This window comes from Colossoma macropomum, unplaced genomic scaffold, assembly GCF_904425465.1.
Source record: "Colossoma macropomum unplaced genomic scaffold, Colossoma_macropomum, whole genome shotgun sequence".
Classification (NCBI taxonomy): domain Eukaryota; kingdom Metazoa; phylum Chordata; class Actinopteri; order Characiformes; family Serrasalmidae; genus Colossoma; species Colossoma macropomum.
Window position 1 is genome coordinate 4,234,828 of NW_023494784.1, and position 13,976 is coordinate 4,248,803.

The following is a 13,976-nucleotide window of genomic DNA, read 5'->3' on the forward strand; positions in this document are numbered from 1 at the left end:
TGTGGGTTTAGTGCGTTATATTAGCGTTTAGCTGAGTTAAACCCACTTTACACTGAGCTGTCCTGCCAGGAAAGCTAACAGGATTAGCGTGATGAGCTACTAAACGCTAAAACAGAGATTGTGGTTTTCTGAGGAAAACCAGTGAAATAAACTCCCCCAGATGTGCTGCTGAGCCGCGTGTTGAGCTTCTGATCAACATTAACGGCTTTTGTTGGTGTTTTTTCTGTGTTTGAGTCCTTTTCTGTAGAGCTGTTTGTTTTAGCTGCTAAGCTAACTCCTCACTGAGAGTCCACAGCACAGAGCGCGCGACGGAGAGACACAACTGAGCGCCAAACCGCGGCTGATGAGGAGGCGGGGCTAAACGGGGAGAACTGATGAGGAGGCGGAGCTAAACGGGGAAACTGGGTTGGAGGCGGGGCTAACGCTGGAATATCTTGCTGAGGCGGAGCAAAAGATGAAATATCTTGCTGGGGCGGGGCTACATTGATTCTTGCACTTTTGTTCATCCTCTGTTGGCTTTGAGGTGGGCAGTATGTTGGAAGAAGCTAATGTCAAGTTTTTCCTTCAGAATCAGAATTAGGACAGATTTTTAAAAATTCAGAAAAATATAAAATATGTAAACAATGTGTAAAAAGCCATTTTAAAGGCAACATTAATTGTTCATATCAGGAGACTGTAAATGTTTGCCAAATAAGAAGTGTTCAGTACTCTTCAAAACTCTTTCATTTATTTTCCACTCAAAATCACCCACCAGTACAAGTTTTTAAATGTCGGGGAAAAAAAGACAAACATGAAACATTTAACAGAAAATTACACAGAAGCCTCCAACACAAGAAGAAATAAGGAAATGGATTGCCTGCATCAACATTCTCGAGATCAGTGAACTAAAGTAAACCACGTTAGGATGCATTTAGGAGAACACACCATTTACTATTCAGATCATGAACGTATCACTCGAAGCCCAGATAACCAAAATTAAGCTCTTATTATGGACACATTATAAGGAGAACCAATTCATTGGAAAAGACAATTATGCTCAGAACAGGTGATGGTATTCTAAAGAAACTTGGATACTTGGATCAAAGAAATTTGGATAGTGTCAGAATAGTCTTATTAATAATAATAAAATTAACAGCAACTAATATTAACCAGTAAATTTATAACATTCAATATACAGCAAAATTCTTTGGTACACAAAAATGAATCAATACCAGACTTACATTGTTAGACTGTAGAATTCTTCTGGCAGGAACATTTTTATGATGATTAAAACAACTGATAGTTCCTCCAAAGAAAACAGTACCTGTGAACAGATCACTCAGCCGACTCTGAAAATGTAATTTTATATCATGTATGATCCATAATACGGTGCTAATGTCTCTTACAGTCATGCCTTGAGATGTCTGGTGAGGCCTCAAGGTCACCCTGTTTGTGTGAAGAAAATAAATCTCACATTTCTGGACTAATATCACCTAGCAGTTGACAGGTGTCCTGCACTCACTGACCAAAAGGAGCAAATCTTGAAGTTACAGAAATAATGTCTCGCACCAAGGACACTCTTTCTATTACATGCTTAAATCACGAATTGTAAGTATAGAATGTAACATGCAAGCATTATTGATATAATCACTCTTGAACAGTATTTCACTACTGCCAGAAAAAAAACTTATATAATTTTTTTACATAATATGAAAACGCCAGCTGCCGTTCACCCTCTGTCAAGTTTTTTACCTCAGTTAGGAATCGCATGTTATTTTTTATTTATTTATCCATCCATCCTCCAGTGTTTTAGTTTTTTTAATCATAGGTAGATGTGGGTAGCCTCCATCCATGTAGGATGTTACTCTATGTACATATGTATATGTGTCAAGTGAAGCCCAGCCTCGACGTGATTTCGTAATATAGTATTAATTGCTTGTTAATGTGTTAACGGCAATAAAGTTTCAAAACAAAAACGTTTTTTTCCTTAATCAAGTTTTCCACTTTTTGTGGAGATACAAGGTTTTTCTGACAGTGCAATATGCATTATTCCAATCATACAGGCATACAAATTACAAGAACAAGTGCTTTCCTTCTGGGTCACAGGGGGTGCTGGAGCCTATCCCAGTGATTGTCCTGCAGAAGGCAAGAAACACCCCTGACAGGTCACCAGTCCATCGCAGGGCAGAAAGACAGACATATACATTCACACATACGCTCAATTTACCGTGTCCAATTCACCTGATTGCATGTCTTTGGACTGTGGGAGGAAACCGGAGTACCCAGATCACATTATGTTAAAAAAAAAAAAATATGATTGAGTTTTCAGATCTGACAAGTGCCAAGCATTTCCTCCTCCCTTTTAATGCACTTGTGTGTCCTTAACGTATCAGAATACCCAAAACTCTTCCTGCAGTCTGAGCAGTAGTACGGCCTGTCTTTCGTGTGAACGCGGTGGTGTCTTTGGAGATGACCTGGCTGAGTGAAACTCTTCCCACACTCGGAGCAGTGATACGGTTTCACTCCTGTGTGAGTGCGCTCATGCGTTTTGAGAGTGCCTCTGTCACCAAACCTTGTTCCGCACTCCGTGCAGGGAAAGGGTTTCTCTCCAGTGTGAATGCGCTGGTGTCTGCTGAGGTTACCTCGTTCACTGAAGTTCTTTCCACAGTATGAGCAGCAATACGGTTTCTCTCCCGTGTGAATGCGCTGGTGTCTTTGCAGACTTCTCTGTTGGGTGAAGCTCTTCCCGCAGTCTGAGCAGTAATAGGGTTTCTCTCCTGTGTGAACATGCTGGTGTTCCTGAAGATTACTTCTGTTTTTAAAGCTCCTTCCACAGAACGAGCAGTTATACGGCGTCTCTCCTGTGTGGACACGCTGGTGTAGCTGGAGACCACTCTGAACAGTGAAGCTCTTCCCGCAGTCCGAGCAGTGATACGGTTTCTCTCCTGTGTGGATGCGTTCGTGTATTCTGAGGGTACTGCTGTCTCTGAAAGTCTTCCCACACTCGGAACAACTATGCGGTTTCTCTCCTGTGTGGATGCGCTGATGTATTTTGAGACTACTCTGTCGAGTAAAACTCTTCCCGCACTCCGAGCAGCAATACGGTTTCTCTCCTGTGTGAACGCGCTGGTGATCTTTCAGATGAACCTGTTGAATAAAACTCTTCCCACACTCCAGGCAACGGTGCGTTCTCTCCTTGCCTGTATTTTTTTGCATTTGTCTGTAAGCCATATTAGTGCGGAGAGCATCAGAGGATTTGCTGAGTAGCGGAGCTTCTTTTGGACGGCATTTGTTCACCCTTCATTTCTCCTCTTTCAACAGTCCAACATATTCCTCTTGGTGGCATCTCCTGAATTCTTCATGGAGACTTTCAACAGGGCACCATTCACTTCTGAATGAGAGAAAAAAGGAAAATAATGATAAAACATTAAAACCTCAATGTGAAATTTAACAAAAGCATGAAATAAAAAAATAAAGCCAATTATAGGACTATGTTTTTAATGTTCACGAGATGCAGTTTTAACAGTGACTCTAAACTTTTTATAAACATGAAAGTTGAACATACACAATGTGTTTAATTACAGCACTTGCAAAGTGAGAAATAAATAGACCAACTTGGAATGTTTGTAAACATGAGCGTTGGCTGTACTTCCAGGTGCATAACGCATCCAGTCAGCGGTAGAAGCAGTTTATTTTAAGTAGCGGTAACTAAAAACAGAAAAAACTGAACGAAAATATGATCAAATATGATGAAGTGCCCTATTTTTTTTTTTACTAAACAGAGAAAGCAAAAGAGAGAGAGAGAGAGAGACAGAAATAATGTCTGTTGGGAAAACTACCTTTTTGCTTTCTGCTTTATCCTCCTCACGACTCCCCCAATCCTCCTTATTTCATGTTAAGTTTAATTTCAATGCATTAAACTAATAAGCTAATAAACACTGCACATTGTGGAGCTCCACCAGTGCCACCTCAGAGCAGCTAGCCCTGGATCTGAGACTATTTAGAGCAATAAAGTTAATTTACGTCTTCAACCACTTATCACATTCACCTGCACTCACAAAACCTAGTGCCATTCTTGCCCAGACCTGCCTGCATTGGGCCACAAATCCTTTATTTCAGCTTTTTTCAGATTGGTGATATATCTATATGTATATATATGATATGTACATGTGATATACGATAGATACTTTTCTGAAGATTTTGACAAATTATAAAAGTATACAGAAATATGGATTATTTCCTCTAGACTTTGTTTATCCTATATAAAAACCAGCACAGAACAGCATGCACTCCTCGCTGGTCTAAGCTGGTCTGGGTGCTGGTTTAGCTGGTCACCCAGCACAGTCATACTGGTTGACCAGCATACCAACATGCAAAACACAACATAAGCTGGTTTAGGTGCTGACCAGCATATTAACTTTCATTGCTGCTGACCAGCATACCAAGGGCCTGAGGGGCTAGCTGTAATGTTTGCTAGAAAATTTGATGACAATTTATTCAATATAATGCTAGTTTGTTTGAATCATATGAGCTTTGCAAGCTAAATACATTAAAATACCACTTTATTGCTACACTAACAGCCAATTTTAACAGGTCTATTTATTTATAGATGCTTTTGTGGTTCTAGAATTGCAGATCATAATCTATACATAGATTATAGTCCATATCTTTGTCTGCGTAACCTGTCAGTGTCTGCAGTGCTGAAAAAAGGCTGAGAACAGTTGATGAATTACTAAGCTTGTGACAAAAGTGTTAAAATGTCAGCGATTAAAATACTTTGTTGATACATTAGCACAATGTTATCAACAAAGATTTAGACGTGTATGTGTCGTTTATCTAACATCTTAATTACAGCTTGTATTTTCCAAAATCAATAATACTGGTCAACAGTTGACAGGGCCACCACATGCATCTGATTTATTTGTGGAATTCATGCTGGTTTGAGCTGGTGTTTTTTCCAGCAGGGAAAGCAGTTCAAAATACAGCAAATACTACATAGTAAACAGTTAAAGAGTGAACCATTTGGTCACATGACACTACACTCTTAAAAAGATGTTTTTTCACGGGTTCTTTAGTAAAGATAATTCACAGAACCATGAACACTCAAAGAACCATTTGCGTGCATAAATGATTCTTTGCATGGTGAAATCGTTCTTCAGATTCACAGAGAATGTGTTGTATATAGTTCTGTGTAGAACTTTTTTGAAAATGATTCTGTACGTTACCAAAAAAGGCTCTTCTTCTGTTACAATGTCAAGCTTATAACAATAGCTGAACCCTTTTTGGTGCTATCCCTGCTGAAAAAAGACCATTAGAAGCATTATGACAGTTCTCATTTCTAATGGGAATTGGCTTTATGTATACCATTAGAGACCTTATTTCCTGTAGTACACCTTTATATCTGATTGGGAGACCATCAAATGCATCTGGAATCAGAACACCTGTTAAACCATTAGAGTCCTTTACACTGTCATATCAACCCATCAGGAAAACACAGAACACCACTACAGACTATTGGATACCACCAGCAATTGACCCTTGAATGGGCTCTATAGGTTTTTTCAGCAGGGATAAAAAACACTTTACAAAAAGGTTCTGTAAAGAACCATTTACAACACATTCTTCATCAATCTGGAGAATGAATTCACCAAGCATTTAATCATGAAATTGGTTCTTTGAGTGTTCATGGTTCTGTATAGACCCATTGTCTTCACTAAATAACCATTGCAGAACCATCATTTTGTAACACTAACTGAATTTAAATCAAGTTATGACTGATATGATCAAACTGTAAAAAATGAATTTGTCATGCAGAAATACCATGAACTCTATCTGTCTTACACACACACACACACACACACACACACACACATCCAATATAATTAACTTGAATAAACTATAACTAATTATGTATAAAAAGCCTACACATTCTAAAAACTTCAGTTTTCTTTATTTTAGCATATTACAGACTTTTTAATTTTGTGTTTTCACGATACATTTAAATTATCTGACCAGCAGATGACGCCACTCTGCCATGTTTTAATCATTTTCTAAAGATGCTGATTCAGTTGATTAAAAGCTTCAGAAAGCCTACTGTTCCCTCCTAGTAAACTGACACTCAAACTTCTGAAGAGAGAGAGAGGGAGAACCTCACCCTACATCACAGCTCACATCTTACTCTAGAACCAGCTGCTGTTTTACCAACACATTTGTACATACACTCTTTAAAAAAATGGTTCCTTAGTGAATGGGTATATTTAAAACCATGAGTTTTATATAGAACCATTTGCATGCTTTAGGTTCTTCAGATTGGTGTAGAATGTGCTGTATATGCCTGCTGAAAACAAATCACAGAAACCATTAAAAGGTTCTGCTGGTGTCCAACAGTCACTGATGGTATTCTGTGTACTCCTGATGGGTTGATATTACAGTGTAAAGGAATCTAATGGTTTAACAGGTGTTCCGATTCCAGATGCATTTGAAGGTTTCCTGATGGGATCTAAAGTTGTCCTACAGGCAACTAGTGGACTCTAATAGTAACCATTAAGCCAATTCCTATTTAAAAGCAAAGCCATCAGGTTTTAACCCTAATGGTTCTAATGGTCTTTTTTCAGCAGGGGTGGTTCTACATAGACCCTTATTGAAAATGATTCCATGTAGCACCATAAAGGGGCCTACTGTTTAGCAGTATCACAAGTTTAGCATGGTAATGACAGCAGAACCTTTTTCATGTTAAACAGAACCATAAACAACTCATTCTCCAATCTGAAGAACCGTTTCACCACGCAAAGAACCATTTAAGCATGCAAATGGTTCTATACACAACTCATAGTTTTAAACAGAACGATTGCCTTTATTAGAACCCTTGAAGAACCGTCTCTTTTAAGTATGTAGGAGTGTACATTTTAATTGCACTTTATCAGCTCTGCTAAAAAAAAAAAAACAGCACAGACCTGGTGCTGGTTTACATGGCCACCCAGTATGGTAAGGTTGGTTGAGCAGCATCCAGAACACAACATATACTGGTTTTCTCTCCAACCAGTTCTACAATGGCCACTACAACACAACGTAAACACAGAATACATCTCTGTTAGTCAGGCGTGGACTGCTGACCAGAGCGGATCCTCTGCTTCTTCTGTTTAGCAGAGCTGGAAAAGCTCGGTTCTGGAATTAGCGCCCCCACCTGGACTGCAGGGGAACCGGAGAATTTCAGAAGACCTGAGAGAAGTTATTTGTGAGGCATTCAAATCTACGGGATTACAGTTTAAGTGGAGAGGAGACAACAATAGTCTGTAATCTTCTGGAACCGTGAGAGATCATCAACAGTCGTGGAAACGGACCCTGAGCAGCAGACTTACTGCTGACAAGTGTACACAGCCTGCTTAATCTCTTTAATGCATGCACTACTGAGTACTAAACTGTCAGTGGGGTGGAGCCCTCATTGGTACATCTTCACTGTTAGAAATAAAGGTTCTGTGCAGGAACATTTTTGTACAGCAGTTCATTCCCTTAAAGGTACAACAGTGGTTTTAAGGTCTGATTGTGAACCTTAAATAAGTTTGTCCAGGTGAAAAGTTTGTATTTGTACCTTTTCATAACTGAATGTTTTAAAACAGAACAGTAAAATAAAAAGCCTGGAGACGAGACGGGGTGTGTTAGAAAATATTTCAGTGGATTATGGTTCAGTTATGTTCCCTGACTAAAGGTACTGAGATGAACCCTTGAGGGTCCCACCCCAGTGAGGAAAGGGGCACTGCCCTTGTGACAGTTTACTTCCTTTATTTCTGAGAGTACAGAAATTTCAGTTACAGAACAAAATTGTACCATAACCCTTTGCAACTATATATTTTTTAGATGCACTGACTCTACTCACCCTGTCTTGACTCCAGCCTTTTTATTGTTCTGTTGTAAAACATCAGGTTATAAAAAGGAACAAATATGTACTTTTTCCTGAGAAAAATTTACTTTAGGTTCACAGTTGGACCTTAAAACTGCTGTTGTACCTTTAAGGGAAAATTTACATTGTTTGTACCTTGATGAATGAAAAATGAAACTTTATTTCTGACAGTGTTGAGTACACAAACTCCTTCTCAGACTGCAGAAAGCCATTCCTTCATATTCCATACTTAAATCACAAATCAAAAGGTATCAGAACTGAAATGTGCACTCATCAATGTATAAATACACATGATATATGCACAATAATTACAAAATCATCAATTATTATTATTTATTTTAGAGACAAGGCACATTAATCAATCCAAATATAGATTGCCAGTGTGGGTGAAATGGTCAATTTTCATCTGCAGTTCCTGAAGCCTGATGTTATTAGCCAGAAACAATTCAATTATACAGTTATAGGGCCAGTTTCCCCAGGAATTAAGCCTAGTCGAGGACTATATTTTCTTTTCAAAGGAGAATACACCTTCAAAATCCTGTGCAGTCCAGGTCTAGGCTTAATCATGTATAAGAGAGCAGGCCACGACAATCAAACAATCATTTTTTCTTACTAACAGTTGCCTTCATTCAAAGACATTTATATGAAAAATTAGGTTACACCATTCATGTGAACCAGAAAAATCATATCATAAAAGTTATTTATTAGACAAACTTTTTAGCCAGGACTTTCCTCCTCTCTCCTCGCGCACTTGTGTGCTTTTAAAGTATTGGAGTGCCGGAAGCTCTTCTCACAGTCAGAGCAGTAGTACGGTTTCTCTCCAGTGTGGATGCGCTGGTGTCTCTGGAGCCCACACTGCACAGTAAAGCTCTTCCCGCAGTCCGAGCAGCAAAACGGCTTCTCTCCTGTGTGGACGTACTGGTGTGTTTTGAGATTCCCTCTGTCTCTAAAGTTCTTTCCACAGTCAGAGCAGTGATACGGTTTCAGTCCAGTGTGGATGCGCTGGTGTCTTTGCAGACTGCTTTGCACAGTGAAACTCTGTCCACACTCTGAGCAGTAATATGGTTTCTCTCCTGTGTGAATGCGCAGATGTGTTTTGAGGGTACCACTGTCTTTAAAACTCATTCCGCAGTCTGAGCAGTGATACGGTTTCTCCCCTGTGTGGATGCGCTGGTGTAGCTGGAGGCTACTCTGTATGGTGAAGCTCTTCCCGCACTCTGAGCAGTGATACGGTCTCTCTCCTGTGTGAATGCGCTGGTGTGCTTCGAGGTTACCTCTGTCTCTGAAACTCTTCCCACACTCTGAGCAGCGGTGTGTTTTCTCCCTGACTTTATAGCTCTGTGTTTGTTTGGGAGTGTGGAGAGTACCAGAGGACAAATGCTGAGTACTGGAGCTTCTTCTGGATGCCATAATCTCATGCTGTATCTCTCCTGATTTCAGCAGTCTGAAGGATTCCTGGCATCTCCCGACACGTTTGTGGAGATCAGACTGAACTGTAGGAAAGTGGACATCAGGAGCAGGCGAGGGCTTGCAACAGGAAGTCACCCATTTCTGGAGGAGAAAAAGACAACAAACTGGAATCAGCCAGACTGGAACAAAACCACATTCAGCTTCATCTGGAAAACACTGAAAAAAAAATTAACTCAACCTGATATTCACAGTTTTATGGCTCTGTAACACTAAAGAGGACTACTTTTTGTGATGGAAGGAATTTTCCAAAATAAAAGCTTATTTGATGTAACATTCAGGGCTTCTTTGTTTTACAGTGTTTTCTTGAAGAACTGCTGTATGAGGCAGTAGAACACTGTGTTATGGTGAACAACATTACAACTGTGATGATCTACTTTACTGAACTTCAGCTCATCCCTGCAACCCAATCACAGCCATGATTCACAGTAACTTCTATTGCTTACATTTATTATTATAAATTATATATTATTATCATTATTATTATAAAAGTATATATTATTATAAACAACTAGTAATTGTTCATTTTTAAAATATATATTTGTTTAACATGGGTGTATTCTATCATATTTACTTTTTTGCCATATTCTAAAAGAAATAACCCAGTTGAAACTGAGTGTTTTGTGTTTTTACTCTGGATTTTTCTAATTTGTTCAGTGTGATATTAAGATTATTCACCAAAAAGTGGATTTCTTATAACCCTTTTTACTCATCTTTACCAGGAGTGCCAATAATTCTGGAGGGGTCTGTATATACATTTACAGGAAGACATGCAAAAAAAAAGGGAAAAAGCACATTTGATAAGCTGTTGGGATGAAACTGGCAAAGTTCAAAAGCAAGAGAGCATTTTAAATCTCAATTACATAACATCACTGTCCAGAGAAAAACAAGTATCTCCAAAATAGTAACTTTACAGGAGAGGGCAAAAACACTCTTACCTTTCAATGTAAGTTAATGTAAAGAGGTTGTATTCCATGTGATTTTAGAGCAGTTCTGTTTGCCCATTCATCATGAAATAAAAATAGACAAAAATGGAAATACATGGTTGTCACTGGGCAGTGACGATAGGAGCATTAATTACCACAATAAATATGAACGCAACACATTTATTGATTATAGCTCTTCCCTGCTGAAAAAAATCATAGAAACCATGAAAAAATTCTGCTGGTTGCTGGTGGTGTCCAAGAGTCACTAATGGTGTTCTGTGTTTTCCTGACTGGCTGGTATCACAATGTAAAGGATTGTGGTTGTACAGGTGTTCTGATACTAGATGCATTTGATGGTTTCTAAAGGTGTCCTACAGAAACCCAGTGGTCTCCAATGGTAACCATTAAGCCAATTCCCATTAAAAAGCCAAACCATCAGGTTTTAATCCCAATGGTCTTTTTCCAGCAGAGCTGTGTGACTCGTGTATAAAGCTTAAACAAACAGCTGTATGTTTGCTCAATGCTGATTACAAAAAAAAAAGCTAAAATATATCCGCTACATCTATATGCACCAGAGCTATCACTATAATCACAAGTTAAAATTGGCTTTTAACCCTATGTATACACTAATAATAACTTAGGACCTCCCTGATAGGCTAAGAGGGAATCAGTGTACAAATTTCACCCATCTCAGTCTCATCATTTACTCAACTGGGCATCTGAACGTGGGGCTGACGGCTAACCTGTGGACAAAGATTGATGGGGACCCCCCTGCTGAAAAAACAGCCTGGCCAGCTGAAGCTGAATAAACTTCAGGAACAGAGGAGCCAGATTAGCTCCTCCACCAGGTCTCTGTCATCCTACCCTTTAAAAAATCCAACATCTTTCTAACCATTTCTCTAAAACACAGGGTTCTACCTCAATAAGACCAGCTCGTGTTCGTCTCCTCCAACAACACCGTAGCAGCGCGGAGGCGTGGACTGCTGACCAGAGCGGAGCTTCTGCTTCTCCGCTTTACTGGGGTTGGAGAAGCTCAGCTACGGAAATAGCGCCGCCAGCGCTTCACGTGATCAACAGCATCATCACGGAGTATGGCGTGATTTTTTAATTCCACCCGTATTTCGACAAACCCCGCCTCCTGCGCTACGATTGGTTGGTGATTCATATGAGCAGTGTGTTGATTGGTCAGCTCTTCACATCGGCGTTGGAACCGAGAAGGCAGTGGAGCTTCAGAAGATCAACCAAGCGAGTTTTAACCCGATTCAGCGGTGAGAGATTATTTTTACATTATATTAATTATCTGTGTTATCTGTGTTTTCCTGATGGGTAAAACCATCAGGTTTTAATCCTAATGGTTCTGATGTTTTTTTTTTGTACGAAATCGAGTTTGTTTTTCCACTCTTACATTAAGCTATAAATTCGTTTATTTAATCTTTATTAGGAAAACAGAAACACTCTGTTGGTCTTTACATCGATCAGAGTAAAACTGCTGACAAGCTCACAGTATAAAGGGCTTTACAGGAGTGTATGTCAAAAAAGCATAAAATTAAAAAGATAATGAAATAAAATAAAAATAAAAATGGCAACTTAAGCAATTAATAAAACAAGTAAATGACTGTATAAGAAATATAAAAAAACATACAAATAAAAGCAAAAAAAAAAAACAAAATAAAAAAATCAGTGTACTATTTTTCTGTTATTTTTTTCAGTTCCTATTGGTAAATTGAATACTATTTGCTGTTTAAATGGTGGGACATAATAATAATAATAATAATAATAATAATAAACACTGATAATAGTAATAATACATGAGTCTTAATATGGCAGCGATTATTTTATGTTAAAAGTAATTGACATGTTAAAAATGTAATGTTAATATCTGAATAATTTAATATGTTTAAAATTAATAATTTAAAATATGATCATAAATATTGCTTCTGTACAAATTCACACAGAAATACGTATATCAGCCAGTATTTAAAGGTTGCCTGTCCCTTTAAGAAGCTTCGGCGCCAGAGACGTTACTCCACAACTGACTGAGAGAGAGAAAAGCAGAGAAAATACATAAAATATATAATATTTCAAACTACAATCTTAGTTAAAATAGCACTTTTTAATTTTAATAAGCAAACTGCCTCTGAAGAACCTTCACAGGGTACAGTGAAGACGGTTTGGTGAGTCTGAAGCTATTTTATGATTAGCCTCATTAGCGTAAGCTAACTAGCTAACGGGAGCTAGCTAACCAAGCTAACTGAGAGAAAACAGCGCTGAAATTAACTTCTAAGGTTATTTTTTTGGTGGATTCTGGTCTCGACATTAAATGACCCGTAACCAACCAGTTTTAATCAGAAAAAGGGAGGTTTGGGTTGAGAATATTACAGGATATATAGTTCTATTTGTGTATTAAAATTGTCGGATTTTCAGGGTTTTTACACATTTAAAAATGGCTCAAATTCCTCAACCAGGGTACATTTCAAACGTTTAACACAAGCGCACTGTGAAAACGACTACTTTAAAGCCGATTTACAAGAAAAGATGAACCGAAGGGCTCTGAGTAACGGTTCACCTCAGAGCGGAGAGCTTGGAGAGCTCCGGCTGCTATTGGTCAAGCAGCGCTGCGCAGACTCACTGATCTCCAACTCATTCACCCCTAGTAGTGTTTGGAGAACATGTTTTACAGATCAGCCTCACGGTGTATGTAGAAGAATTCGCGAAAAGCAGTCACTGCTGTGGAAAAACGTGAAGTGCAGCGCACACATGGCATTACGATGACGGACCAGATCTAACAAAATGAAAAATAAATAAAAAAAATAAATGACTAAATAAATAACTTAATATATGAATTAGAATTGAAAAGAATAATGATGATAAATAAAAGAATAAATATACATAGAAATCAATATATTAATAAATAAAATCTTGTATAAATTAATGTCTGCATTTACTTACCTGTCTATTTAGTAATTTCCCCTCCTCACTAATTTTTGTATTCATTTATTTTGTTATTTATATATTTCTTTATTAAGATTTTTTTTATTCATTCATTTCCATAACTATTCATTTCTATATTTATTTATTTCTGTATTTTCTTTGTCCTTCTGATAATAAAGGAGCTGTCAATCAATGATGTCCCGGCATCTTAATATTCCTATTGGTTGATTGATTTCAGATTCTGTAGATCGATTGTACATGTCTTGCTCTGTCAGCGGTAACTAAGGACAAGACAGTACAGTAATGGCTGCTTACAGTCAGAGATCTCGGCTGATCTGGCTGAAAATGCAGGTACGGATTATTTACTCTTTCATGTGGAGGCTGTGGGGACAGTTTGGTCCATTTTTCTGCCTCTGCTGATACAGAGGTTGACCCTGTAGTATCATGCACCCTCACGAAGAACTAAAGAAATACAGAAATAAAAAAATTACTGAAAAAAAAAGAAATTAATGAATGAATCTATAAATAAAGCAAAAAATTGTTACAAAAATATATCTACAGAAAAAAATATATAGGCATTAATAAAAAAAATAATACAGAAATAAATAAATTGAGAAATATATAATTGCAGAAAAAGGAATTATGTGTATAATTATAATCACAATAAAAACATATACTTTATTTAGTTATTTTCATTTATTGATTAATTTACTGAGTTATTTATTTTTACATTTTATTAATTTTTAATTTTGGCAGCTCTGGTCCATCATACATTA

General features: G+C 37.9%; 1 protein-coding gene across 1 annotated transcript; it reads right to left on the bottom strand.

Moving 5' to 3' along the window:
* Nucleotides 1-1,144: 1,144 nt before the first annotated feature.
* On the bottom strand, nt 1,145-11,294 carry LOC118809343 (zinc finger protein 420-like). Its single transcript, XM_036572542.1, has 5 exons — nt 11,188-11,294; nt 8,599-9,427; nt 7,093-7,167; nt 6,948-7,035; nt 1,145-3,277 (listed from the first exon to the last, which is right to left on the bottom strand). Exons 2-5 carry the CDS (start codon nt 9,284-9,286, stop codon nt 2,305-2,307), a joined length of 1,824 nt encoding a protein of 607 aa, XP_036428435.1. The 5' UTR covers nt 9,287-9,427; nt 11,188-11,294; the 3' UTR covers nt 1,145-2,304.
* Nucleotides 11,295-13,976: the final 2,682 nt, after the last annotated feature.